This window comes from Engystomops pustulosus, chromosome 6, assembly GCF_040894005.1.
Source record: "Engystomops pustulosus chromosome 6, aEngPut4.maternal, whole genome shotgun sequence".
Lineage (NCBI taxonomy): Eukaryota > Metazoa > Chordata > Amphibia > Anura > Leptodactylidae > Engystomops > Engystomops pustulosus.
Window position 1 is genome coordinate 6,644,774 of NC_092416.1, and position 25,630 is coordinate 6,670,403.

A 25,630-nucleotide genomic window follows, 5' to 3' on the forward strand; every position below is an offset into this window, starting at 1 on the left:
AAAGAGTAGTTTCAGGAGAGTGCATAGAGTGGAAACCAGATTGTAGGGGATCAAGAACGGAGTTAGCTGAGAGATAGCGGATGAAATGGCCACTGGGCAGAAAGACTTTACGAGATTTGAGGGGATGGGGTTAATTATGCAGGTAATGCGGTGAGTAGAGGGGCCTGGACATTTCAACCTTTGTGACTGGCTCAAAGGGAGCGAACAGGGTGAATTAGCGGAGAGAAGCCCCAAGGTTTGTAACAAGTGGCTGTCGGGAGCTAAAGACTTCTGTCAGAAAATTCTGCAGCCAGATTTTACAATGATTCTGGATTTGAAGGAGAAGACAAGTCACCTGTTAGGTACTAGATCCTACTTCTACCTGTGTCAGATCAGTACTGTATTCACTGACTAACCTTATAGTGTGAGACAGCTCTCAGCTCATGGGGTAGGTGAGTCAGGTGTGACTTGTCTATGTGGTGCGTGTGAGGTTATTTTCATCAGTCCTTATAAAGGTCTTCAGCTTTGTCTTATTGGTAGGTTGGTGTGTAGTGCTAACACTTACATCCTTTCAAATACCTGAGATTAGAGATGGGCGAATCGATTCTAACAAAGTGGAATTCATTACGAATTTCAGGAAAACTTCGGTTCGGCACGAATCCAAAGTTTACGGTGATTCGTGGGAACAAATCCCCCCCCCCCTTTATTAGCAAAATGGCCGCGAGCACGACGTGTTACATGGGGCAGAGAACTCTGGGAAGAAGAAAGGAACACCCTCGATCACATGTGAAGACATGTAAGCCAATCAGCGACCGGCAGGCTTATGTGATGTCACAGCCCTATAAAAACATACGGCCATTTGCTATCTCATCACTTCACACTGCATGTGCTGTCTGTAGTGTCCAGCTGCTTGTACTCAGTAGCTGATGGAGTGATTTTTGCTCAAAGTCCAGGGTGTCAGTTTTTGGGGTTCTGTATACCCCAAATTTCAATTATTTTTTGTTGCTAAAGTTGATATCAAGAAATCTGTGTCAAATCCACATAGTTGATGGAGTGATTTTTTTCTTAAAGTCCAGGGTGTCAGTTTTTGGGGTTCTGTATTCCCCAAATTGTCATTGTGCCATTCTCTGGCCTCATGCTGCTGCTACTGCTGCTGCCCACCTACACACACTGTGATTGTGCCACTCTCTGACCTCATGCTTCTGCCGCCACCTCCACGCTGTTGCTAACTGACCACTGTCTCCCTGGAACACCCTGTGATTTCCATAATGCTGTTTTCACCCTCCACCGCTCAATGACGTTGCCACTACGTTTGGTTTTCCCCTTCATTTCATCTGTCAGAAGGAATGAAAAGCCTCAGGATTGATAGCCAAAAGCAGGAGTGGATACAGAACACAGAGGACATGCAAGTATCCCATTTGCTGCTCATCTCTATTCAGGATCCACTCTTGTTTGTTTTTGGCTTTAGCAATACTGATGGATTATTGACCGATTAAAAGCGGACACTGACGGATGAAATGAAAGGTAAAATGATCAGTGACGTCAATGCAAAATTACTGCAGACACCCTCTCCTCTCTTTTGGGGGGTTTCCACATGTATCCGCGTTTAACAGAACAAGTTCTGTTGTAATCTATGGAATCATCTGATGTCAGTGTAAAAAGAGTGCACTCTGTGATGTTATACTGGGATCTTGGCCCTCAGCTCGGTCCTTTGGAGCTGGCACAGACGTTACCTTGTCAGGCTGCGTTCCCGCTTCGCTTATTTGGGGAAGTTGGCCTATGTAAGTGCATATGGAAGTGAAGAGTGAAGCGATTCTAAGAGCCGCGGCTATCATGTGCGTGTCATACTAAAACACAGCAATGTTTGAAGACCAAACCACGCTCCCTATGCATATTCAAGCATGGCACAACATTCTACAACACCCTACAGTCTCTCCGCAGCCAGGAAATACCTGTTTTTTTAACGTGATTCGCCATGATTCGATTCGGGTTGGAAAATTTGGCCAACTTGGCGAATCAAATTTTTGAAAAATTCGCCCATCTCTACCTAAGATACATCCACTGGCAGGGTCGCCTGGGTAACTGCCCGGTCCCTTTTGTCCACCTTATGCTGAACGTAGCTACAGTCAGTAGCACAGTAAGGCTGATGGGGAATCATGACTTTCACAGCTCAGTATTTTTCAATATGTATTCAATATTCAATATGTAATATTAAGAATTAAGCAAATCATGCTAAAGTCCATGTGTAAGACACAGTGGGTTCCTATATGTGTTCGGAGATTGTAGGGAAGGTAACTGGCCAAAAAATGCTAACTACGTGCTGTTTGGTATGTTTTACTGAGATGTGTTTGAGTGAGAAAATACATGACAGTTCGATGATGCTACCGAATTTTAATGTGGTCAGGTCAGACCGGAGCCGAAAGAAAAAGGGAGGGGTCTAATGGTTTACATTAATAACAAAACAACTGGTGTCGGAGTAGCCATATTACTGTTCAATCCAAAGTTTGTGCACATGATATTGATATTGAGCTTATGGCTTCAGTATTGAGACCCCACTATCTCCCAAGAGGGTTCTCTTCTCTTATTGTGATTGGTGAGGTAGCTTGTGATATGTTACAGTCTAAAGCCGCTACTGATTGTTACTGCTGATTTTAACAGGGTTACCCTGGTACAGCCAAAGTTACACCTCCAACTACAGATGAGACTATGCTAGATCTTCTATATGCCAGTATATGCCTATATGTGGAAAGGGCACACCGGGCTGTTTCCTTATCCACTTTGGGCCGTTCTGTCCGTAACTTGATATTTTTAAGACCATGTTATTGACCATTGAGGACAATCTGAAGAAGTTAAGACTAAAATTAAGGAATGTAAAAAACTAGAAAGTAAACTGGTAAACTGGAGTCCAAAGAGGTGCAGAAGGGTCTGAAGCAGATGACAGGTCGGCCGCTCAAGAAAATGGATACTGAGGGAGGACAAAACCTGCGAGAAGGATCTAAACTTGTTTTTGACAGATTTATGAGAGAGGCAGATGTGAATAGTTATTCTAGTCCGCAAATATCTTTGGAAGGTTCATCTACTATAGACAGTGGCACAGGAACGGAAAATACAGTAAGGGATCAAAATAGTTGCATTCATGTTAGTGATATTTGTAGGGTATTTAGCTCAACTCAGGAAGGTGCCTGACCCTGACAACATTAGCACAAAGGTTTTGTGGTGCTGTGGGAGAGAGTTGAGCTTGGATTTTAACGTAAGCTTATATATTAGGAGAATTCCCAGGCTATGGAAAACCACTACTATAGTCCCAATAGGTAAAGTGAGCCAACCGGCTAAGTGAAATGACTACAGACCAATAGCGCTTACATTGTAATGAAAGCATTTGAGTGTCTGCTTCTGACTAAGCTCATGGCTGCAGTGGATTCCTATTTGGATCCATTGCTGTTTGCTTATCAATCTGGTTTGAGAACTGATGACGCTTTAATATATTTCAGGAAGCGTGTTATCTCTCTCTGCTGTTGCAGCTGCTCACTTAAAGTAAATCAACCACTCCAAAAACACAAAAAACCTAGAAATACTCAACTTCGCTCCTCTTCATCTTGATCCCAGAACTGTCTGTCGCTAGTCTTGACACCCCGGGATCACCTAGAAAACAAACTTATGATTAGCAGCACAGTGCACAGGGACAACATGTCCGTTGTTCCGTGCTGCTAATTATGCACGCCCCCACATCTCCCTGATGCCTAGACAGAGCCGGGATCAAAATGAAAAGGAGCGGGGGTGAGTATTTCTATGTTTTTTTGTGTTTTTAGAGTGGTTGATTTCCATGAACTTTTTTATACTTCTTTCATTGCATTATTCCTGTACGATTAGCGGAGAAATTAGCCAAAATGAAGGTGGGGCAAGGTGCTATCAATTGGATTTTTAAATTACTTGTTTAATAGACCTCAGAGGGTGAAAATCATTGCACATTGGTCAAAAAGGTTGTGTATAGAGTAAGCGTTTAAAGGAAACCTACCACTTCAAAATGCTCATTTGACCTAAACATACCTTTACCTTGGGGTATGTAAGCTGATGCTGGAGGTGGTCTTGTTAAGGCAGATAAATGCGCAGTTTTGCCCCCCAATTCTTTTTTACAGTAATCAAATGTCCCCATTCGGCGCACCAGGAAGCTTGGCGCTTGGTCACGCTCATGATAATGCACACACCTTTCGTGTGTGAAACTGCTCACCCCACCCTCGCTCCCGAGAGCCGGTGACGTCACCGAGCTCTCGGAAAGCACTGGCGCATGCGCACTGTATCTTAATTTCGCACGGCCGTCCGCTTTGTATTGTGGCCGTGCGAAATTAAGATATAGGGGCAGATTTACTTACCCGGTCCGTTCGCGATCTAGCGGCGCGTTCTCTGCACTGGATTCGGGTCCGGCCGGGATTCATCAAAGCAGTTCCTCCGACGTCCACCAAGTCCGCTGGAATGCCTCGAAATACACCGGCCTATCCAGAATTTTTTCTTTAAATGCGGCGGTTTTTCCGAATACGTCGGGTTTTCGTTCGGCCACGCCCCCCCGATTTCCATCGCGTGCATACCGGCGCCGATGCGCCAAATTCCGATCGCGTGCGCCAAAAACCCAGGGCAATTCAGGTACAATCGGCGCAAATCGGAAATATTCGGGTAACACGTCGGGAAAACGCGAATGCGCATGCGCCAGTGCTTTCCGAGAGCTCGGTGACATCACCATAATAGTTGGTCTTTTAAAGAATGGAATTGAGAGTGAATATATATCCATTAAAAATTGCAGAACACAAGATACATGTTATAGACCAACGCATTTCAAATTATTTAAAGAATATCTAGTTCTTAATCATTATCTGAACACTAGAGATGAGCGAGTATACTCGTCCGAGCTTGATGCTCGGTCGAGAGTTAGCATACTCGGAACGGCTCGTTGCTCGGACGAGTATTTCCCCTGCTCGATAACGAGCATTTAGTTAACGAAAGAACAGTGAAGAATACAAATTACAGATGTTTTCCTTGTAAGAACACATTGAAAGAACACTATTCTTCACTTTGCAGGTGTTCGTGAGTGTCTTCCGATAAGTTAGGAGATGTGCGCGAACTGGAATGTGAAGAATAGTGTTCTTTCAATGTGTTCTGCACTTAAATGGTCCTGTGTTCACTGTTTTTATTCTATTATTCACACTGCAGATGTTGCGCACATCTCCGAACCTAGCGGGAGACACGCGTGCACACCTGCAATGTGAAGAATAGTGTTATTTCAATGTGTTCTTACAAGGTAAACATCTGTAATTTGTTGTTCTTCTTTAGTGTTCTTTTAATGTGTTCTTTCAGTGAAAAAATGCTCGAGTCTCCCATTGACTTCAATGGGGCTCGTTATTTGAGACGAGCACTCGAGCATCGGGAAAAGTTTGTATCGAATAACAAGCACCTGAGCATTTTAGTGCTCGCTCATCTCTACTGAACACTAAGCTACACGCGACAGCAACTTTAAGATTTTAATGTAACTGCAAACTAAAATGTGAGCACTAGATATTAGGGTTCGTCAGGTACATCTAAATTTCGTAAAAAAAATTGGTTCTGGACCCGGACTTTGTGCAGAACTTTGAGCTGAACACAAATGCCATTGAAATTCATTGGGACCCGTACCCCCTTCCCGACATGTGACGTAATAGTACATCACACGTCGGGTGCGGGTGCATGGAGATGGCTCACGGGCTGAGCCCTCTCCATTGCCGGTAAGTCTTTGCTGCATATTGCTAGCACCGATTGCGGCTGTTAACCCGTCCATCGTCACCAGCAAAACTGCCATCTTGGCTCGTGACGCCATCACGGGGCGGCGGTCGGTCGACATGACAGCCTTGCGTCTCCCAAAGACCCGGGGCTGTCTCGTTTTAACCCATTCATTACAATGTGCGATTAGCACATACTGTAGTATGTGGTTAAATCGATCAGACAACCTAGGGTTAAAGTACCCTAGGGGGTCTGAAAAATAGTAAAAATAAAAATAAAAAAGTTTAAAAAAAAATTATAATAAAAAAACCTAAAAATTCAAATCACCCCCCTTTCCCTAGAACTGATATAAATGAACAGTAAAATTCATGAACACATTGGGGGTCATTTACTAAGGGCCCGATTCTCGTTTTCCCAACGTGTTACCCGAATATTTCCGATTTTCGCCGATTTTCCCTGAATCGGGGGGCGTGGCCGAACGAAAACCCGACGGATTCGGAAAAACCGCCGCATTTAAGAACGTAAAATCTGTCGCGGAGCTTGCACTTACCTTCACTGAGCCCGAGCCAGTGAACTCGAGCGCGTTCTGATGCTTTTCAGCGCAGGAGGAACTACCTTAATAAATCCCGGCCGGACCCGAATCCAGCGCAGAGAACGCGCCGCTGGATCGCGAATGGGCCGGGTAAGTAAATCTGCCCCATTGGGGCAGATTTACTTACCTGGTCCTGCGCGATCCCCGAGGTGCGTTCTCCGACGATGATGAAGTCCGGCGTGATTCTTCAACAGCGTGCGCCCGAGATCCTGCATGTGTCGCTTCTGCGCCGAGGGCCGCTGGAGTTCACCTTCTTCTTCCCGATGCATGTAAGTGCTTGGCTTGCGACACAATTTGATTTTTAAATTCCACGGTTTGTCCGAATCTGCCGGGTTGTCCGACGGCCACGCCCCCCGATTTGTATCGCATGCAGGTCGGCGCGATTGCGCCAAAATCCAATCGCGTGCGCCAAAAACCCCACTTAAATGCAGTGCAAAACGGAAATAGTCGGGAAACCCGACGAAAATACGCCGTTCGGACCCTTAGTAAATGTGCCCCATTAGGTATCGCCGTATCCGAAAATGCCTGATCTATCAAAATATAATAAAGTTTTTTTTACTGTGTTTAACCCCGTAATGAAAAATAGAAGTTCGAAAATGGCACTTTTTTGCCACTTTGAAAAATATAAAAAATTCAATAAAAAGTGATCTAAAGGTCGTACAGTCCAAAAAATGGTAGCTTTAAAAACTTCATCAAAAGTCGCAAAAAATTAAACCACCCACAGCTCCGTAAACCGAAGTATGAAAAGTTATTAGCACCAAAAGATGGCAAAATAAAAAAAAAATTCTTTTGTACAGGAGGTTTTAATTTTTGTAAATGTATGAAAACATTATAAAACCGATACAAATTTGGTATCTCTGTGATCGCACCGACCCAAAGAATAAAGTAGACCTGTCATTTGGAGTGCACAGTGAAAGCCGTAAAATCCAAGCCCACAAGAAAATGTCGCAAATGCGTTTTTTCACCAATTTCACTGCATTTGGAATTTTTTTCCAGCTTCCCAGTACACGGCATGGAATATTCAATACCATCATTTTGAATATATTACGATGATTTATTTTCTGTTTCATGTAAGAAATTTTTACTGGCAACAAAACTTTTCTGATTCATTCGTTATTATGTGTGGTACTTTGCTGCGCTGGTCACTTAGAGGAGGAACTTTGCAATCAAGGTATGATTAATGATGATGATTTTCTGGAGCTAAATAATATACAGGGAACCTGGATGAAGCAGTACCCGCTAATAATCAGGTCTGGTCTTTGCACGCAATGCTGTAAATTTCTGTATAATCAGTAAGAATATATTTGCACTATAGGTGCCTAACGTAATTGTTCACAGTGCCCTTACAAGGGCAATTATTTCAGATTTCAAATTGTCCCTTATAAAAGGAGCCTCTTCTATATACCTCAGTGCCCATATCAGGGCAATTGCTGCTGTTTCACAAGTCTCTACTTAGACGACTGACCCCATGATAAGCAACAAGCTCTTCCTGGCTGTCTCCTGTGTGTAATTGCCTCTGGATGTGTGACCCTGCTCTCATAATGCAGTCACATGTCTAGCCCATTGATTAACTGACCAGCAGTCAATCAATTAGCTTTGCACTTTTTTCACAAACACAGTCCTAAGTTCTCAATATTGACACATGGCTCTGTGGTTGCCGAACCTGTGAGGTTCGACTATGCAATTCACATCTGCTCATCACCATAAACTGTCAGGTTTCGATGCATTTAAGATATCAATTAAGCAGGTTGGGGCTTTTTCCCGAACATGATCCCGAAGCACGAACAGCGTCATCGGTTCAGCTTTGGAGCTGTGGGTGCCTAACCTGCCAAATTCAGTAAAGATCCCAATTTTATGTTTTGGGTTCACTCAACACTACTCAATGGGACACATTTACTTAACCCGTCCCCGGAGTTCACAGGAAGTGCATTGTCCGTGTATAATGCGCTGTGCCGCGATTCACTAAGATCGTGCGCCCGATATCCTGCATGTGTCGCTTCCCCGCTCAGGTCCCCGGAGTTCTACTTCTTCTTCCTGGTGCATGTAAGTGCATTGTCCGTGTATAATGCGCTGTGCGGGGAGTCACTAAGATCCTGCACCCGATATCCTGCATGTGTCACTTCCCCGCTCAGGTCCCCGGAGTTCACCTTCTTCTTCCTGGTGCATGTAAGTGCATTGTCCGTGTATAATGCGCTGTGCGGGGAGTCACTAAGATCCTGCGCCCGATATCCTGCATGTGTCGTTTCCCCGCTCAGGTCCCTTGATTTCACCTTCTTCCTCCTGGTGCATGTAAGTGCATTGTCCGTGTATAATGCTCTGTGCGGGGAGTCACTAAGATCGTGCCCCAATATCCTGCATGTGTCACTTCCCCGCTCAGGTCCCCGGAGTTCACCTTCTTCTTCCTGGTGCATGTAAGTGCATTGTCCGTGTATATTGCGCCTTGCGGGGAGTCACTAAGATCCTGCGCCCGATATCCTGCATGTGTCGCTTTCCCGCTCAGGTCCCCGGAGTTCACCTTCTTCTTCCTGGTGCATGTAAGTGCATTGTCCGTGTATAATTCGCTGTGCGGGGAGTCACTAAGATCCTGCGCCCAATATCCTGCATGTGTCGCTTCCCCGCTCAGGTCCCCAGAGTTCACCTTCTTCCTGGTGCATGTAAGTGCATTGTCCGTTTATAATGTGCTGTGCGGGGAGTCACTAAGATCCTGCGCCCGATATCCTGCATGTGTCGCTTCCCCGATCAGGTCCCCGGAGTTCACCTTCTTCTTCCTGGTGCATGTAAGTGCATTGTCCGTGTATAATTCGCTGTGCGGGGAGTCACTAAGATCCTGCGCCCAATATCCTGCATGTGTCGCTTCCCCGCTCAGGTCCCCAGAGTTCACCTTCTTCCTGGTGCATGTAAGTGCATTGTCCGTTTATAATGTGCTGTGCGGGGAGTCACTAAGATCGTGCGCCCGATATCCTGCATGTGTCGCTTCCCCGCTCAGGTCCCCGGAGTTCACCTTCTTCTTTCCGGTGCATGTAAGTGCATTGTCCGTGTATAATGCGCTGTGCAGGGAGTCACTAAGATCGTGCGCCCGATATCCTGCATGTGTCGCTTCCCCGCTCAGGTCCCTGGAGTTCACCTTCTTCTTCCTGGTGCATGTAAGTGCATTGTCCGTGTATAATGCGCTGTGCGGGGAGTCACTAAGATCGTGCACCCGATATCCTGCATGTGTCGCTTCCCCGCTCAGGTCCTCGGAGTTCACCTTCTTCTTCCTGGTGCATGTAAGTGCATTGTCCGTGTATAATGCGCTGTGCGGGGAGTCACTAAGATCCTGCGCCCGATATCCTGCATGTGTCACTTCCCCGCTCAGGTCCCCGGAGTTCACCTTCTTCTTCCTTGTGCATGTAAGTGCATTGTCCGTGTAAAATGCGCTGTGCGGGGAGTCACTAAGATCGTGCGTCCGATATCCTGCATGTGTCGCTCCCCCGCTCAGGTCCCCGGAGTTCACCTTCTTCTTCCTGGTGCATGTAAGTGCAATGTCCGTGTATAATGCGCTGTGCGGGGAGTCACTAAGATCCTGCACCCGATATCCTGCATGTGTCACTTCCCCGCTCAGGTCCCCGGAGTTCACCCTCTTCTTCCTGGTGCATGTAAGTGCATTGTCAGTGTATAATGCGCTGTGCGGGGAGTCACTAAGATCCTGCGCCCAATATCCTGCATGTGTCGCTTCCCCGCTCAGGTCCCCGGAGTTCACCTTCTTCTTCCTGGTGCATGTAAGTGCATTGGATGTGACACAATTTGAATCCCGCAATCAGTCCGAATCAGTTGGATCATCCGACGGCGTCCCCACTAATTTGTGTAGCATGGAAGCAGCGCAGCTGCGCCAAAAAAGGATCACGTGCGACACTATCACAGTGCAACCGCTACTTAAATACCTGTGCAAGACGTGTAATCCCGAAAAAGGTGCACAGTTTGACAAAAGTGCAGCGTGCGACCCTTAGTAAATCAGCCCCTTTATGTTTTAGACCCTTTTATTTAACAGTACAGAGAAAAGTCGCAATATTATATGTCTCCACAATATTATATATATCTTCCAGCCTCAAATGAATAATATTAAGGTGACCTATGAGAGACGATCAGTTAAGAAGAAGTAAAAGATATATAGTAAACCTACCAGTCTTTAGATGATACCTTGTCAAACAGACATCTAAACCACTACCACAGGTCTCTAGGGGTCCTGTACAGGTAAGGCCTGTGTCATTATTACAACGGGTGCAGTTCAAACTATGACCTGTAGGGGAAGAAAAGGATAAAGTTTATCAGTAAGATAAATACCAGGGTAGAGGAAAAAGTAGGTAAAATGAATGAAGCCATGAACTATGTTAGTATTTATCAAATAGTTAATTAATTGTATTTAACTAGTTCATTTTCTTTGCTGAATCTCAGTGTAATGTATAATGGCATGAACTTAACTCCACCCACGTAATTGTGTTTTAGTTTTTTTTTAATTTTCTGAATTTAATGTCATAAGATTTTTCATTTTTCTAGCCGCAGAGTTGAATGCTGCGTTATTTTTTGGATTACATATTGTACTTCTTCATGTACACCATTTAGCGTGTTGGGTAATATTCTAATAAAAGAAATTGTAAATGCAAATGGAAAAAAATTTATTTACATTTTATTGCAGATTTCACAGTCCTTTACACTTTAACTTGTGTAACATTCTGCAAGGATGACGCCAAATGGCCCAAAAACAGGGATGCTCCTGTCTATGGTAATTGTAATTGTCCTTTAGGTGTAGAGGATGCCCCCTGTCTGTGGTGATGGTAGAACCTCCTCTCCCCTAGGTATAGAGGATGTCCCCTGTCTATGGTGATGGTAGAACCTCCTCTCCTCTGGGTGTAGAGGATGCCCCCTGTCTATGGTGATGGTAGAACCTCCTCTCCTCTAGGTGTAGAGGATGCCCCCTGTCTATAGTGATGGTAGAACCTCCTTTCCTCTAGGTGTAGAGGATGCCCCCTGTCTATAGTGATGGTAGAACCTCCTCTCCTCTAGGTGTAGAGGATGACCCCTGTCTATGGTGATGGTAGAACCGCTTCTCCTCTAGGTGTAGAGGATGCCCCCTGTCTATGGTGATGGTAGAACCTCCTCTCCTCTAGGTGTAGAGGATGCCCCCTGTCTATGGTGATGGTAGAACCGCTTCTCCTCTAGGTGTAGAGGATGCCCCCTGTCTATGGTGATGGTAGAACCGCTTCTCCTCTAGGTATAGAGGATGCCCCCTGTCTGTGGTGATGGTAGAACCTCCTCTCCTCTGTGTGTAGAGGATGCCCCCTGTCTATGGTGATGGTAGAACCTCCTCTCCTCTAGGTGTAGAGGATGCCTCCTGTCTATGGTGATGGTAGAACCTCCTCTCCTCTAGGTGTAGAGGATGTCCCCTGTCTATGGTGATGGTAGATCCTCCTCTCCTCTGGGTGTAGAGGATGCCCCCTGTCTATGGTGATGGTAGAACCTCCTCTCCTCTAGGTGTAGAGGATGCCCCCTGTCTATGGTGATGGTAGAGCCTCCTCTCCTCTAGGTGTAGAGGATGCCTCCTGTCTATGGTGATGGTAGAACCTCCTCTCCTCTAGGTGTAGAGGATGTCCCCTGTCTATGGTGATGGTAGATCCTCCTCTCCTCTGGGTGTAGAGGATGCCCCCTGTCTATGGTGATGGTAGAACCTCCTCTCCTCTAGGTGTAGAGGATGCCCCCTGTCTATGGTGATGGTAGAGCCTCCTCTCCTCTAGGTGTAGAGGATGCCCCCTGTCTATGGTGATGGTAGAACCTCCTCTCCTCTAGGTGTAGAGGATGCCCTCTATCTATGGTGATGGTAGAACCTCCTCTCCTCTAGGTTTAGAGGATGTCCCCTGTCTATGGTGATGGTAGAACCAACTCTCCTCTAGGTGTAGAGGATGTCCCCTGTCTATGGTGATGGTAGAACCACCTCTCCTCTAGGTGTAGAGGATGTCCCCTGTCTATGGTGATGGTAGAACCTCCTCTCCTCTAGGTGTAGGGGATGTCCCCTTTCTATGGTGATGGTAGAACCTCCTCTCCTCTAGGTGTAGAGGATGCCCCCTGTCTATGGTGATGGTATAACCTCCTTTCCTCTAGGTGTAGAGGATACCCCTGTCTATGGTGAGGGTAGAACCTCCTCTCCTCTAGGTGTAGAGGATACCCCTGTCTATGATGATGGTAGAATCTCCTCTCCTCTGGGTGTAGAGGATGCCCATGTCTATGGTGATGGTAGAACCTCCTCTCCTCTAGGTGTAGAGGATGCCCCCTGTCTATGTTGATGGTAGAACCTCCTCTCCTCTAGGTGTAGAGGATGTCCCCTGTCTATGATGATGGTAGAACCTCCTCTCCTCTAGGTGTAGAGGATGTCCCCTGTCTATGATGATGGTAGAACCTCCTCTCCTCTAGGTGTAGAGGATGCCAGCTGTCTATGGTGATGGTAGAACCTCCTCTCCTCTGGGTGTAGAGGATGTCCCCTGTCTATGGTGATGGTAGACTCTCCTCTCCTCTAGGTGTAGAGGATGCCAGCTGTCTATGGTGATGGTATAACCTCCTCTCCTCTAGGTGTAGAGAATGTCCCCTGTCTATGGTGATGGTAGACGCTCCTCTCCTCTAGTTGTAGAGGATGCCCATGTCTATGGTGATGGTAGAACCTCCTCTCCTCTAGGTGTAGAGGATGACCCCTGTCTATGTTCATGGTAGAATCTCCTCTGCTCTAGGTGTAGAGGATGCCCCCTGTCTATGGTGATGGTAGAACGTCCTCTCCTCTAGGTGTAGAGGATGCCCCCTGTCTATGGTGATGGTAGAACCTCCTCTCCACTAGGTGTAGAGGATGTCCCCTGTCTATGATGATGGTAGAACCTCCTCTCCTCTAGGTGTAGAGGATGCCAGCTGTCTATGGTGATGGTAGAACCTCCTCTCCTCTGGGTGTAGAGGATGTCCCCTGTCTATGGTGATGGTAGACTCTCCTCTCCTCTAGGTGTAGAGGATGCCAGCTGTCTATGGTGATGGTAGAACCTCCTCTCCTCTAGGTGTAGAGGATGACCCCTGTCTATGTTCATGGTAGAATCTCCTCTGCTCTAGGTGTAGAGGATGCCCCATGTCTATGGTGATGGTAGAACCTCCTCTCCTCTAGGTGTAGGGGATGTCCCCTTTCTATGGTGATGGTAGAACCTCCTCTCCTCTAGGTGTAGAGGATGCCCCCTGTCTATGGTGATGGTATAACCTCCTTTCCTCTAGGTGTAGAGGATACCCCTGTCTATGGTGAGGGTAGAACCTCCTCTCCTCTAGGTGTAGAGGATACCCCTGTCTATGATGATGGTAGAATCTCCTCTCCTCTGGGTGTAGAGGATGCCCATGTCTATGGTGATGGTAGAACCTCCTCTCCTCTAGGTGTAGAGGATGCCCCCTGTCTATGTTGATGGTAGAACCTCCTCTCCTCTAGGTGTAGAGGATGTCCCCTGTCTATGATGATGGTAGAACCTCCTCTCCTCTAGGTTTAGAGGATGTCCCCTGTCTATGGTGATGGTAGAACCAACTCTCCTCTAGGTGTAGAGGATGTCCCCTGTCTATGGTGATGGTAGAACCACCTCTCCTCTAGGTGTAGAGGATGTCCCCTGTCTATGGTGATGGTAGAACCTCCTCTCCTCTAGGTGTAGGGGATGTCCCCTTTCTATGGTGATGGTAGAACCTCCTCTCCTCTAGGTGTAGAGGATGCCCCCTGTCTATGGTGATGGTATAACCTCCTTTCCTCTAGGTGTAGAGGATACCCCTGTCTATGGTGAGGGTAGAACCTCCTCTCCTCTAGGTGTAGAGGATACCCCTGTCTATGATGATGGTAGAATCTCCTCTCCTCTGGGTGTAGAGGATGCCCATGTCTATGGTGATGGTAGAACCTCCTCTCCTCTAGGTGTAGAGGATGCCCCCTGTCTATGTTGATGGTAGAACCTCCTCTCCTCTAGGTGTAGAGGATGTCCCCTGTCTATGATGATGGTAGAACCTCCTCTCCTCTAGGTGTAGAGGATGTCCCCTGTCTATGATGATGGTAGAACCTCCTCTCCTCTAGGTGTAGAGGATGCCAGCTGTCTATGGTGATGGTAGAACCTCCTCTCCTCTGGGTGTAGAGGATGTCCCCTGTCTATGGTGATGGTAGACTCTCCTCTCCTCTAGGTGTAGAGGATGCCAGCTGTCTATGGTGATGGTATAACCTCCTCTCCTCTAGGTGTAGAGAATGTCCCCTGTCTATGGTGATGGTAGACGCTCCTCTCCTCTAGTTGTAGAGGATGCCCATGTCTATGGTGATGGTAGAACCTCCTCTCCTCTAGGTGTAGAGGATGACCCCTGTCTATGTTCATGGTAGAATCTCCTCTGCTCTAGGTGTAGAGGATGCCCCCTGTCTATGGTGATGGTAGAACGTCCTCTCCTCTAGGTGTAGAGGATGCCCCCTGTCTATGGTGATGGTAGAACCTCCTCTCCTCTAGGTGTAGAGGATGTCCCCTGTCTATGATGATGGTAGAACCTCCTCTCCTCTAGGTGTAGAGGATGCCAGCTGTCTATGGTGATGGTAGAACCTCCTCTCCTCTGGGTGTAGAGGATGTCCCCTGTCTATGGTGATGGTAGACTCTCCTCTCCTCTAGGTGTAGAGGATGCCAGCTGTCTATGGTGATGGTAGAACCTCCTCTCCTCTAGGTGTAGAGGATGACCCCTGTCTATGTTCATGGTAGAATCTCCTCTGCTCTAGGTGTAGAGGATGCCCCATGTCTATGGTGATGGTAGAACCTCCTCTCCTCTAGGTGTAGGGGATGTCCCCTTTCTATGGTGATGGTAGAACCTCCTCTCCTCTAGGTGTAGAGGATGCCCCCTGTCTATGGTGATGGTATAACCTCCTTTCCTCTAGGTGTAGAGGATACCCCTGTCTATGGTGAGGGTAGAACCTCCTCTCCTCTAGGTGTAGAGGATACCCCTGTCTATGATGATGGTAGAATCTCCTCTCCTCTGGGTGTAGAGGATGCCCATGTCTATGGTGATGGTAGAACCTCCTCTCCTCTAGGTGTAGAGGATGCCCCCTGTCTATGTTGATGGTAGAACCTCCTCTCCTCTAGGTGTAGAGGATGTCCCCTGTCTATGATGATGGTAGAACCTCCTCTCCTCTAGGTGTAGAGGATGTCCCCTGTCTATGATGATGGTAGAACCTCCTCTCCTCTAGGTGTAGAGGATGCCAGCTGTCTATGGTGATGGTAGAACCTCCTCTCCTCTGGGTGTAGAGGATGTCCCCTGTCTATGGTGATGGTAGACTCTCCTCTCCTCTAGGTGTAGAGGATGCCAGCTGTCTATGGTGATGGTATAACCTCCTCTCCTCTAGGTGTAGAGAATGTCCCCTGTCTATGGTGATGGTAGACGCTCCTCTCCTCTAGTTGTAGAGGATGCCCATGTCTATGGTGATGGTAGAACCTCCTCTCCTCTAGGTGTAGAGGATGACCCCTGTCTATGTTCATGGTAGAATCTCCTCTGCTCTAGGTGTAGAGGATGCCCCCTGTCTATGGTGATGGTAGAACGTCCTCTCCTCTAGGTGTAGAGGATGCCCCCTGTCTATGGTGATGGTAGAACCTCCTCTCCTCTAGGTGTAGAGGATGCCCCCCTGTCTATGACGATGGTAGAACTGCCTCTCCTATAGGTGTAGAGGATGCCCCTTGTCTATGGTGATGGTAGAACCTCCTCTCCTCTAGGTGTAGAGGATGCCCCCCTGTCTATGACGATGGTAGTACCTCCTCTCCTATAGGTGTAGAGGATGTCCCCTGTCTATGGTTATGGTAGAACTTCCTCTCCTCTAGGTGTAGAGGATGCCCCTTCTCTATGTTGATGATGGGAGAACCTCCTCTCCTCTAGGTGTAGAGGATGCCCCCTGTCTATGGTGATGGTAGAACCTCCTCTCCTCTAGGCGTAGAGGATGTCCCCTGTCTATGGTGATGGTAGAACCTCCTCTCCTCTAGGTGTAGAGGATGTCCCCTGTCTATGGTGATGGGAGAACCTCCTCTCCACTAGGTGTAGAGGATGCCCCCTGTCTATGGTGATGGTAGATCCTTCTCTTCTCTAGTTGTAGAGGATGCCCCCTGTCTATGGTGATGGTAGAACCACCTCTCATCTATCTATCTATCTATCTATCTATCTATCTATCTATCTATCTATCTATCTATCTATCTATCTATTTATCTATCTATCTATGTATCTATCTATCTCTCTATCTATCTATCTCCCTCCTATCTATCTATCTATCTATCTATCTCCTATCTATCTATCTATCTATCTATCTATCTATCTATCTATCTACAGGCTTGAGAAAGGCTCCAGATATGGGAGCTGAAACGTAGCACTTTTGGAATAAAAGTTTTCCTTTTTCACTAAACTTGGAGTGCCACCATTTTTGACCTTTTTATGCAATAGAATTTAACAAACCTGATGGTTGAACACCCGATTTTTCTTAACTGGTGCAGCTGAATTGTTTCTATTTATCTCCTATCTATCTATCTATCTATCTATCTATCTATAGATAGATGCACAGGCTAAGTGCATAGAGCAATAAAATTGATGGTCCAGCCAGCTTGAGTGATCTTTGTGACTTTTATTTCATCAGATTTTTATTTGTCCATAGTGTTGATCCAAACAATTCCTATGCGTTTCGAACGCACTAGTCGTTCGAAACGCGTAGGAATTGTTTGGATCAACACTATGGACAAATGAAAATCTGATGAAATAAAAGTCACAAAGATCACTCAAGCTGGCTGGACCATCAATTTTATTGCTCAATCCACGCTTCACCCTTTTCCACGTACTCTGGAGTGCTGCCTCTTTCCTACTAATATCTTGACGGACCCCAGCCAAGGGTCCTACGGCTGCTGCACCCTCGCCTGCCTGTGCTGCTTCAGACTTTCCTTCTTATCTATCTATCTATCTATCTATCTATCTATCTATCTATCTATCTATCTCCTATCTATCTATCTATCTCCTATCTATCTCCTATCTATCTATCTATCTATCTATCTCCTATCTATCTATCTATCTATCTATCTATCTATCTATCGCCTATCTATCTCCTATCTATCTATCTATCTATCTATCTATCTATCTATCTATCTATCTATCTATCTATCTATCTCTCCTATATATTTATCTATCTATCTATCTATCTATCTATCTATCTATCTATCTATCTATCTATCTCCTGTCTATCTATCTATCTCCTATCTATCTGCTATCTATCTCCTATCTATCTATCTCCTATCTATCTATCTCCTATCTATCTCCTATCTATCTCCTATCTATCTATCTATCTATCTATCTATCTATCTATCTATCTATCTATCTATCTATCTATCTATCTATCGCCTATCTATCTATCTATCTATGATCTATCTATCTATCTATCTATCTCCTATCTATCTCCTATCTATCTATCTATCTATCTCCTATCTATCTGCTATCTATATCCTATCTATCTATCTCCTATCTATCTCCTATCTATCTATCTATCTATCTATCCATCTATCTATCTATGATCTATCTATCTATCTATCTATCTATCTCCTATCTGTCTATCTCATATCTATCTATCTATCTATCTATCTATCTATCTATCTATCTATCTCCTATCTATCTATATCCTATCTATCTATCTATCTATCTATCTATCGATCTCCTATCTATCTCCTATCTATCTATCTATCTATCTATCTATCTATCTATCTATCTCCTATCTATCTATCTATCTATCTATCTATCTATCTCCTATCTATCTATCTATCTATCTATCTATCTATCTATCTATCTATCTATCTATCTATCTCCTATCTATCTATCTATCTCCTATCTCTCTCTCCTATCTCTATCTCCTATCTCTCTCTCTCTCTCTCTCTCTCTCTATCATATCTATATCTATCATATATATATCCAAACAAAGGGCCGCATTTATCACTTTTGTGCGCCTAAGTGTAGTAGTTGCGCCTAAATTCGGGTGCACTGTTTTGCCAGAATTATCACAAGCTACAACCATCTGTGATAAGGTAATTTCCTGCCTCTTATTAATCACTTTACTTTAACACAGTTTAGGCGCAATTTTTAGCGCAATTTCGGCGTAATGTTAGATTCAGGCAGTTACATGTGATCCTGCTACAAGCTCCTCTCTGCTTCTCCCACAGCCCAGAATGCAGATAACACTCACAGCAGCACCCAGGTGTGTGACACCCTGCACCCAGTGACCTCCTCAGCAGCACCCAGGTGTGTGACACCCAGCACCCAGTGACCTCCTCAGCAGCACCCAGGTGTGTGACACCCAGCACCCAGTGACCTCCTCAGCAGGGGCTTCTCCTGGAGGGGATCCCCCAGTGCTGGTCTCCTGCTGCACCCCTGTAATTCTGCACAGTATCCCCCTCAGACACACTGGTGATACTGTGCAGAATTACATGGGGGACACTTGTCTGTAGTATCTGCAACATTCTGCAAACTTCTCTTCTCTCTTGCTGTGAGCTCAGCGTTTTGCAGAATGTTTTGTAAATAGAAGGTGATGAACTGTAAATAGAGTCTGCAGCTCCTGTCTGCAATGTATCTAATGTATCTATTATCTGTCCTAGTGTCTGGCTGAGCTTTGCTGCTAGAAATGAGCTCTTCTGCAAAGGGGCTCAGTGCTTTCTTCTCAGATAACGCCACCTTCGGGCTGGAGTGTTTTTGCGCCCGTTTTTGGGCCTAAATGAAGACGTTGCAAGTGATGAATATCATTAGGCGCAGCAAAACATCTGGATTGGTAAGATAGATGAAGTTTAATTGCAAAAATGGCGCAAAAACGGTGCGCCTGAATGAAAAGGCGCAAAAACAGCAGAAAAAATGAGTGATACATGTGGCCCAATGTGATGACACATGTCAGCAAATAAACAGGCAGTAAAAGAAAGACAGGATTTGTTGGATCTGAGAATACAAGCTTGCAACAATCTGCTTCTTTAACTAGGGACTAACCCTTCATCAAACATAGTAATTATACAGCAATTCTCCGGTCTATGACCGTACAATATAAAATGTTAACAGGGCTGAGACCTGAACATATGCAACCAAGAACCAAATATGGGGGCAGATTTACTTACCCGGTCCATTCGCGATCCAGCGGCGCGTTCTCTGCGCTGGATTCGGGTCCGGCCAGGATTAAATAAGGTAGTTCCTCCGCTGTCCACCAGGTGGCGCTGCTGCGCTGAAAAGCATCTGAACGCTCAGGAATTCAACGAGGCCGGCTGATTGAAGGTAAGCGCTTAAATGCGGCGGTTTTTCCGAATACGTCGGGTTTTCATTCGGCCACGCCCCCCAATTTCCGTTGTGCGCATGCCGGCGCCGATGCGCCACAATCCGATCGCGTGCGCCAAAATCCCGGGGCAATTCAGGTACAATCGGCACAAATCGGAAATATTCGGGTAACACGTCGCGAAAATGCGAATCGGGCCCTTAGTAAATGACCCCCATGGTGTCTGAAGTTGTTGGCCTCATAGCTAAGGTTTGCAATCAGACATATCCGCTTATGTGCTAGCACCTTCCTAGCAAAAGTCCTAATAAACAAGAAAGGAAAAAAGAACCAGTAGAAGAGACACAGGGACCTCAGTCATACCCACACGGACAAAAGACAACATATGAATCTCGAGACAGAACCTCCCCAAACAGTTGGGCGCCCACTTCACTCCTCCCCGCGCCCCAACTCCTCCACCCAGAAGCGATCCCACTGTTCCCACACCTTATCAAAGGCCAAAATGCGATTATCCAGGGAGGCAGTTAGGGACTCCATAGTGCGGATACTTCTCACTCTGGAGAGGAGGTCAAGGGGGGAAGGGGGAGCCTGCCTCTTCCAGAATTTCGATATCAGGCATCTGGCTGCGGTCAGAATGTGTAGGCACATCTTGGTGATTGTCTTGGCCAGGGGCTGGGGAGAGACATTCAGTAGGTAGAATAGAGGGGAAAGTGGGACATCTACCGCTGTGACTGCTTGAATAAGGGTCTTCACCTCTTGCCAGAAGGGCTGTATGAATGGGCAACTCCAGAAAATGTGCTGAAGGGTCCCGCCGGCGAGATCACAGCGCCAGCAAATATCGGGTATGTCCGGAAACAGTCTATGTAGCAAGGAGGGTGTATGATACCACTGCATCATTAGCTTGTACTGGTTCTCCTTATACGTGGCACAACGAGACGTCTCCGCAGCCCTCCGCCAAATCAACTGCCAAGTCTCCTGTGTAATCGTCTCCCCCACTATGGCCACCCACTTGGTCATGTATGGATGTGTGATCACTTCTTCTGGATCTGGGTGCAATAACACCATGTAAATATCTGAAATGAGACCAGCCGTGTGGGTAGCGTTTTTACAAATGTGCTCAAATACCGTGGGTATCAAGACTGTTTCAGTGCTCTCCAGGGATTGCAACAAGTGCCTAACCCGCATGTAATATAAGGTAGCGGAGGGCGCGAGATTGAACTTATCTCGCAAGTTCTCAAAGGGTAAAACCTTCCTATCTCGGTAGTCCACAATATCTGCAAATCTGAATAGACCCTTCTCATGCCAGGGCTTGGAATCCTGTGCACCCCCTGGGCATTGCAAGGAAGGAGTATGTAAAAAGGACTGCATTGGGGAACACTGTGACACCAAAGGGAATTTGTTCATACAAGCTTTCCAGACTCTGATTGTGAAAACAATGGGGCCTAGCAAGGAGCTAGGTGTCGGGGGCGGTTTCTTGGACCAGAGGTAGGAGTTGGGATGAAAGGGGGCTAACCACAATTTTTCAATCTCCATCCATTTGGAGAAAGCCCACAAAGTGGACCAAGCCGGAATTCGTCTCAGGTGGGTCGCCCAATAATACTTAATTATGTCTGGGACTGACAAGCCTCCTCTGGACTTATGGGATAGCAAAACTGATTTGAAAATCCTATATCTCTTTTTGGCCCAAATAAAGTGCAAAATCATCGCCTGCAGAGATCGCAGGACGCTCAACGGAATTGATACCGGTAGTGTCTCGAAACCATAAAGCAGCTTGGGCAAGATGGTCATTTTGACCGCAGCTATCCTGCCAAAAAGAGACAGGGGGACGGGGTTCCACTTATCCAGCAGGGTTCTTATTTCCCGGAAAAGACCGGGGAAATTCTGCGTGTAAAGGGAGCCATAGGAAGGGGTCAGTAGTATCCCCAGGTATTTGATGGCATCTGTTTTCCAGTTATATTTAAAGGTCAATTTAAGGTTGTCCACTAGGGGTTGCGGTAGATTAAGCGGCAGGGCCTCCGTCTTGAAGGTGTTGACCTTATAACCGGATAAACGTCCGTACTGTAGTAACCGAGCTTGCAAATTGGGCAGGGAAATGAGGGGTTGGGTTATGGTAAGCGAGATGTCATCTGCAAACAGCGCCAGTTTAAATTCTCGAAGCGCAATGCCGTGTATATTGGGATCTTGCCTGATGATGGAGGCCAGGGGCTCTATGCACAGTATAAACAGAAGAGGGGATAGTGGGCAGCCCTGTCGGGTACCATTTCGGATCTGCAGAGGTGGGGAAGATACGTGCGGGAGCTTAATTTGAGCTGTGGGGTTTGATTACAGCACTTTCAATGCCTGGAGAAAGGGGCCCCGTATGCCTATTTGTTCTAGAACCTGGAACATAAAGGGCCAACTGAGGCGGTCAAACGCCTTCTCAGTGTCCAGGCTCAAAACTAATGCTTGATCACCCCGTTTGTTAACCAAATCAATAAGATCAATCGTTCTTCTGGTGTTGTCACCCCCCTGCCGACCCACCTGATCTTTATGGATCAAATGGGGGATCCACTGGATCAGACGGTTGGCCAGTAATTTCGTAAAAATTTTAAGATCCGTGTTCAAAAGTGCTATTGGCCTATAGTTAGCACACTCAGTCGCATTCTTCCCCGGCTTAGAAATGAGGGTAATATACGAGTGGGTGAGGGTCTCAGGCAGGGGTTCACCTTTAAGAAAGGTATTAAATAGCTTCGTCATTCGGGGCAAAAACACATCAGAGAAGGTCTGATAGTATAAGTATGTGAGTCCATCCGGACCAGGGGACTTCCCATTCTTATTAATCACTTTACTTTAACACAGTTTAGGTGAAATTTTGGCGCAGTTTAGGCGCAATGTTAGATTCAGGCTCTTACATGTGATCCTGCTACAAGCTCCTCTCTGCTTCTCCCACATCCCAGAATGAAGATAACACTCACAGCAGCACCCAGGTGTGTGAAACCCAGCACCCAGTGACCTCCTCAGCAGTGGCTTCTCCTGGAGGGGATCCCCCAGTGCTGGTCTCCTGCTGCACCCCTGTAATTCTTCACAGTATCCCCCTCAGACACACTGGTGATACTGTGCAGAATTACAGGGGGGACACTTGTCTGTAGTATCTGCAACATTCTGCAAAGTTCTCGGCTCTTGCTCTGAGCTCAGGATTCTGCAAAATGTTTTGTAAATAGAAGGTGATGAACTGTAAATAGAGGCTGCAGCTCCTGTCTGTATTATCTGTATTAGGCTGCATTCACACTAACGTATGGAGGACGTATATACGGCCGACGTATATACGGCCGATATACGTCCTCCATAGACAGGAATGGGCGCACGGCGCCCTATGGGAGCGATACGGTGCCACACACGTGCGGCACCGTACCGCTCCGTACCCGGGAAAAAGATAGGACCTGTCCTATCTTTACCCGTAGTACGGTGCCGTGCGCCATTACTTCCTATGGAGAGGGGCGGGGGTGAGCTGCACTCACCTCCTCCTCCTCTCCCCGTGCACTGCCGTTGCCCGCTACGGTATGGTACGGACGGGTAACGGCAGTGTGAATATAGCCTTAGTGTCTGCAGCTCCTGTCTTTAGTGTCTGTAGTGTCTGTACTAGTGTCTGCAGCTCCTGTCTGTAGTGTCGGTAATGTCTGTACAAGTGTCTGCAGTGTATGTAATATCTGTATTATCTGTACTAGTGTCTGCAGTGTCTGTATTATCTGTACTAGTGTCTGCAGTGTATGTAATGTTTGTATTATCTGTACTAGTGTCTGTAGTGTCTGTACTAGTGTCTGTACCAGTGTCTGCAGGGTCTGTATTATCTGTACTAGTGTCTGTACTAGTGTCTGTAGTGTCTGTAATGTCTGCACTAGTGTCTGTAGTGTCTGTATTATCTGTACTAGTTGTCTGTAGTGTCTGTATTATCTGTACTAGTGTCTGCAGCTCCTGTCTGTAGTGTCTGCAATGTCTGTAGTGTATGTAATTTCTGTATTATATGTTCTAGTGTCTGCAGTGTCTGTAGTGTCTGCAGTGTCTGTAGTGTATGTAATGTCTGTATTATATGTACTAGTGTCTGCAGGTCCTGTCTGTAGTGTATGTAATGTCTGTATTATATGTACTAGTGTCTGCAGTGTATGTAATGTCTGTATTATCTGTACTAGTGTCTGCAGTGTATGTAATGTCTGTATTATCTGTACTAGTGTCTGCAGTGTATGTAATGTCTGTATTATCTGTACTAGTGTCTGTAGTGTATGTAATGTCTGTATTATATGTACTAGTGTCTGCAGGTCCTGTCTGTAGTGTATGTAATGTCTGTATTATATGTACTAGTGTCTGCAGGTCCTGTCTGTAGTGTATGTAATGTCTGTATTATAGTGTCTGCACTGTATGTAATGTCTGTATTATCTGTACTAGTGTCTGCAGTGTATGTAATGTCTGTATTATCTGTACTAGTGTCTGCAGTGTATGTAGTGTGTCTATTATCTGTACTAGTGTCTGCAGTGTATATAATGTCTGTATTATCTGTACTAGTGTCTGCAGTGTATGTAATGTCTGTATTATCTGTACTAGTGTCTGCAGTGTATGTAATGTCTGTATTATCTGTACTAGTGTCTGCAGTGTATGTAATGTCTGTATTATCTGTACTAGTGTCTGCAGTGTCTGTAATGTCTGTATTATCTGTACCAGTGTCTGCAGTGTATGTAATGTCTGTATTATCTGTACTAGTGTCTGCAGTGTATGTAATGTCTGTATTATCTGTACTAGTGTCTGCAGTGTATGTAGTGTCTGTATTATATGTTCTAGTGTCTGCAGTGTATGTAATGTCTGTATTATATGTTTTAGTGTCTGCAGAGTATCTAATGTCTGTATTATATGTACTAGTGTCTGGCTGAGCTTTGCTGCTAGAAATGAGCTGTTCTGCAAAGGGGCTCAGTGCTTTCTTTTCAGATAACGCCACCTTCGGGCTGGAGTGTTTTTGCGCCCGTTTTTGCTCCTAAATGAAAATGTTGCAAGTGATGAATATCATTAGGCGCAGCAAAACATCTGGATTGCTAGGATAAATGAAGGAAAGCTGCTTATTTTAGCTGCGCGGCTAGTTTGGCGTTTAGTCGCAAAAATGGCGCAAAAACAGTGTGCCTGAATTAAAAGGCACAAAAACAACAGAAAAAACGAGTGATACATGTGGCCCAATATATATTCTGCTGCACCAGAGGAAGATGCATGATGATGCATGATGAGGGCATCAGGTCCTTCACAGAGTCATATAAATGAGCAGCAAAAATTCCAATTTGAAAAATACTTGGATGAGCTTTAATCCATAGAAAGAGAATTTCTGCTCCAAACAGCTTGAGAAAGGCTCAGTGTTTAACGCCGAAATGTTGCTCTAACTATGGAATAAAGTTCAACCACTTTTTCCTCTTGGAATTTTTTGTGTGCTAATAATATAATCTAATAATAAAACAAATGTAAAACTTGTAATAATGGAGTAAATCTCCGGCTCCTCACCTTGGGGAATCACAGCCGCCAGTAGACAGACAAGTATCGGCAGGTTGGACATGTCGGGGGCTCCTCTCCGCTGGGGTCTGGATTTTGCTTCCTAACTGCACAAGGTCCCGGATACAAGTGCGAGGAGACAATAACCAGCAGAGCTGCCGCTTTCCTGAATGTTTGGGTGGGAGGTAAAGTAAACAACACACAATTTCCTATATGTCCGGCTCATTGTGTGTCCTATGTGATTACATCCTGACACGAGTAATAAGATTATTTCATAAACTTATAAATGAGATCATTATAGAAGACACTGATCAGAATTGGAGACACTTTCAGATACCTGCAGGTTACTGGTGGTAATTCGACACTGGGACAATCCCTATGTAAATGGCTCCTCAGGTTTGATCACAGGCTCGGGTGATTCTTCATGTTTTTGCTCTTGCGGCCATGTGGGTTCCTTACTCCATATTTGGTGGGAGTGCCTGATAGTGAATACATTTTGGGGGAAA

General features: G+C 45.9%; 1 protein-coding gene across 1 annotated transcript in view; it reads right to left on the reverse strand.

The window, feature by feature from the left end:
• Positions 1 to 25,240, reverse strand: part of LOC140065319 (phospholipase A2 inhibitor LNF1-like) — a 41,464-nt gene extending 16,224 nt beyond the window's left edge. Inside the window, exons 1-2 of the mRNA XM_072112911.1 lie at positions 25,137 to 25,240; positions 10,476 to 10,592 (exon numbers count right to left, since the gene is read on the reverse strand). Coding sequence (XP_071969012.1) covers positions 10,476 to 10,592; positions 25,137 to 25,188 — 169 coding nt within the window. The 5' untranslated portion in view covers positions 25,189 to 25,240. The remainder of the gene's footprint in view (positions 1 to 10,475; positions 10,593 to 25,136) is intronic.
• Positions 25,241 to 25,630: the final 390 nt, after the last annotated feature.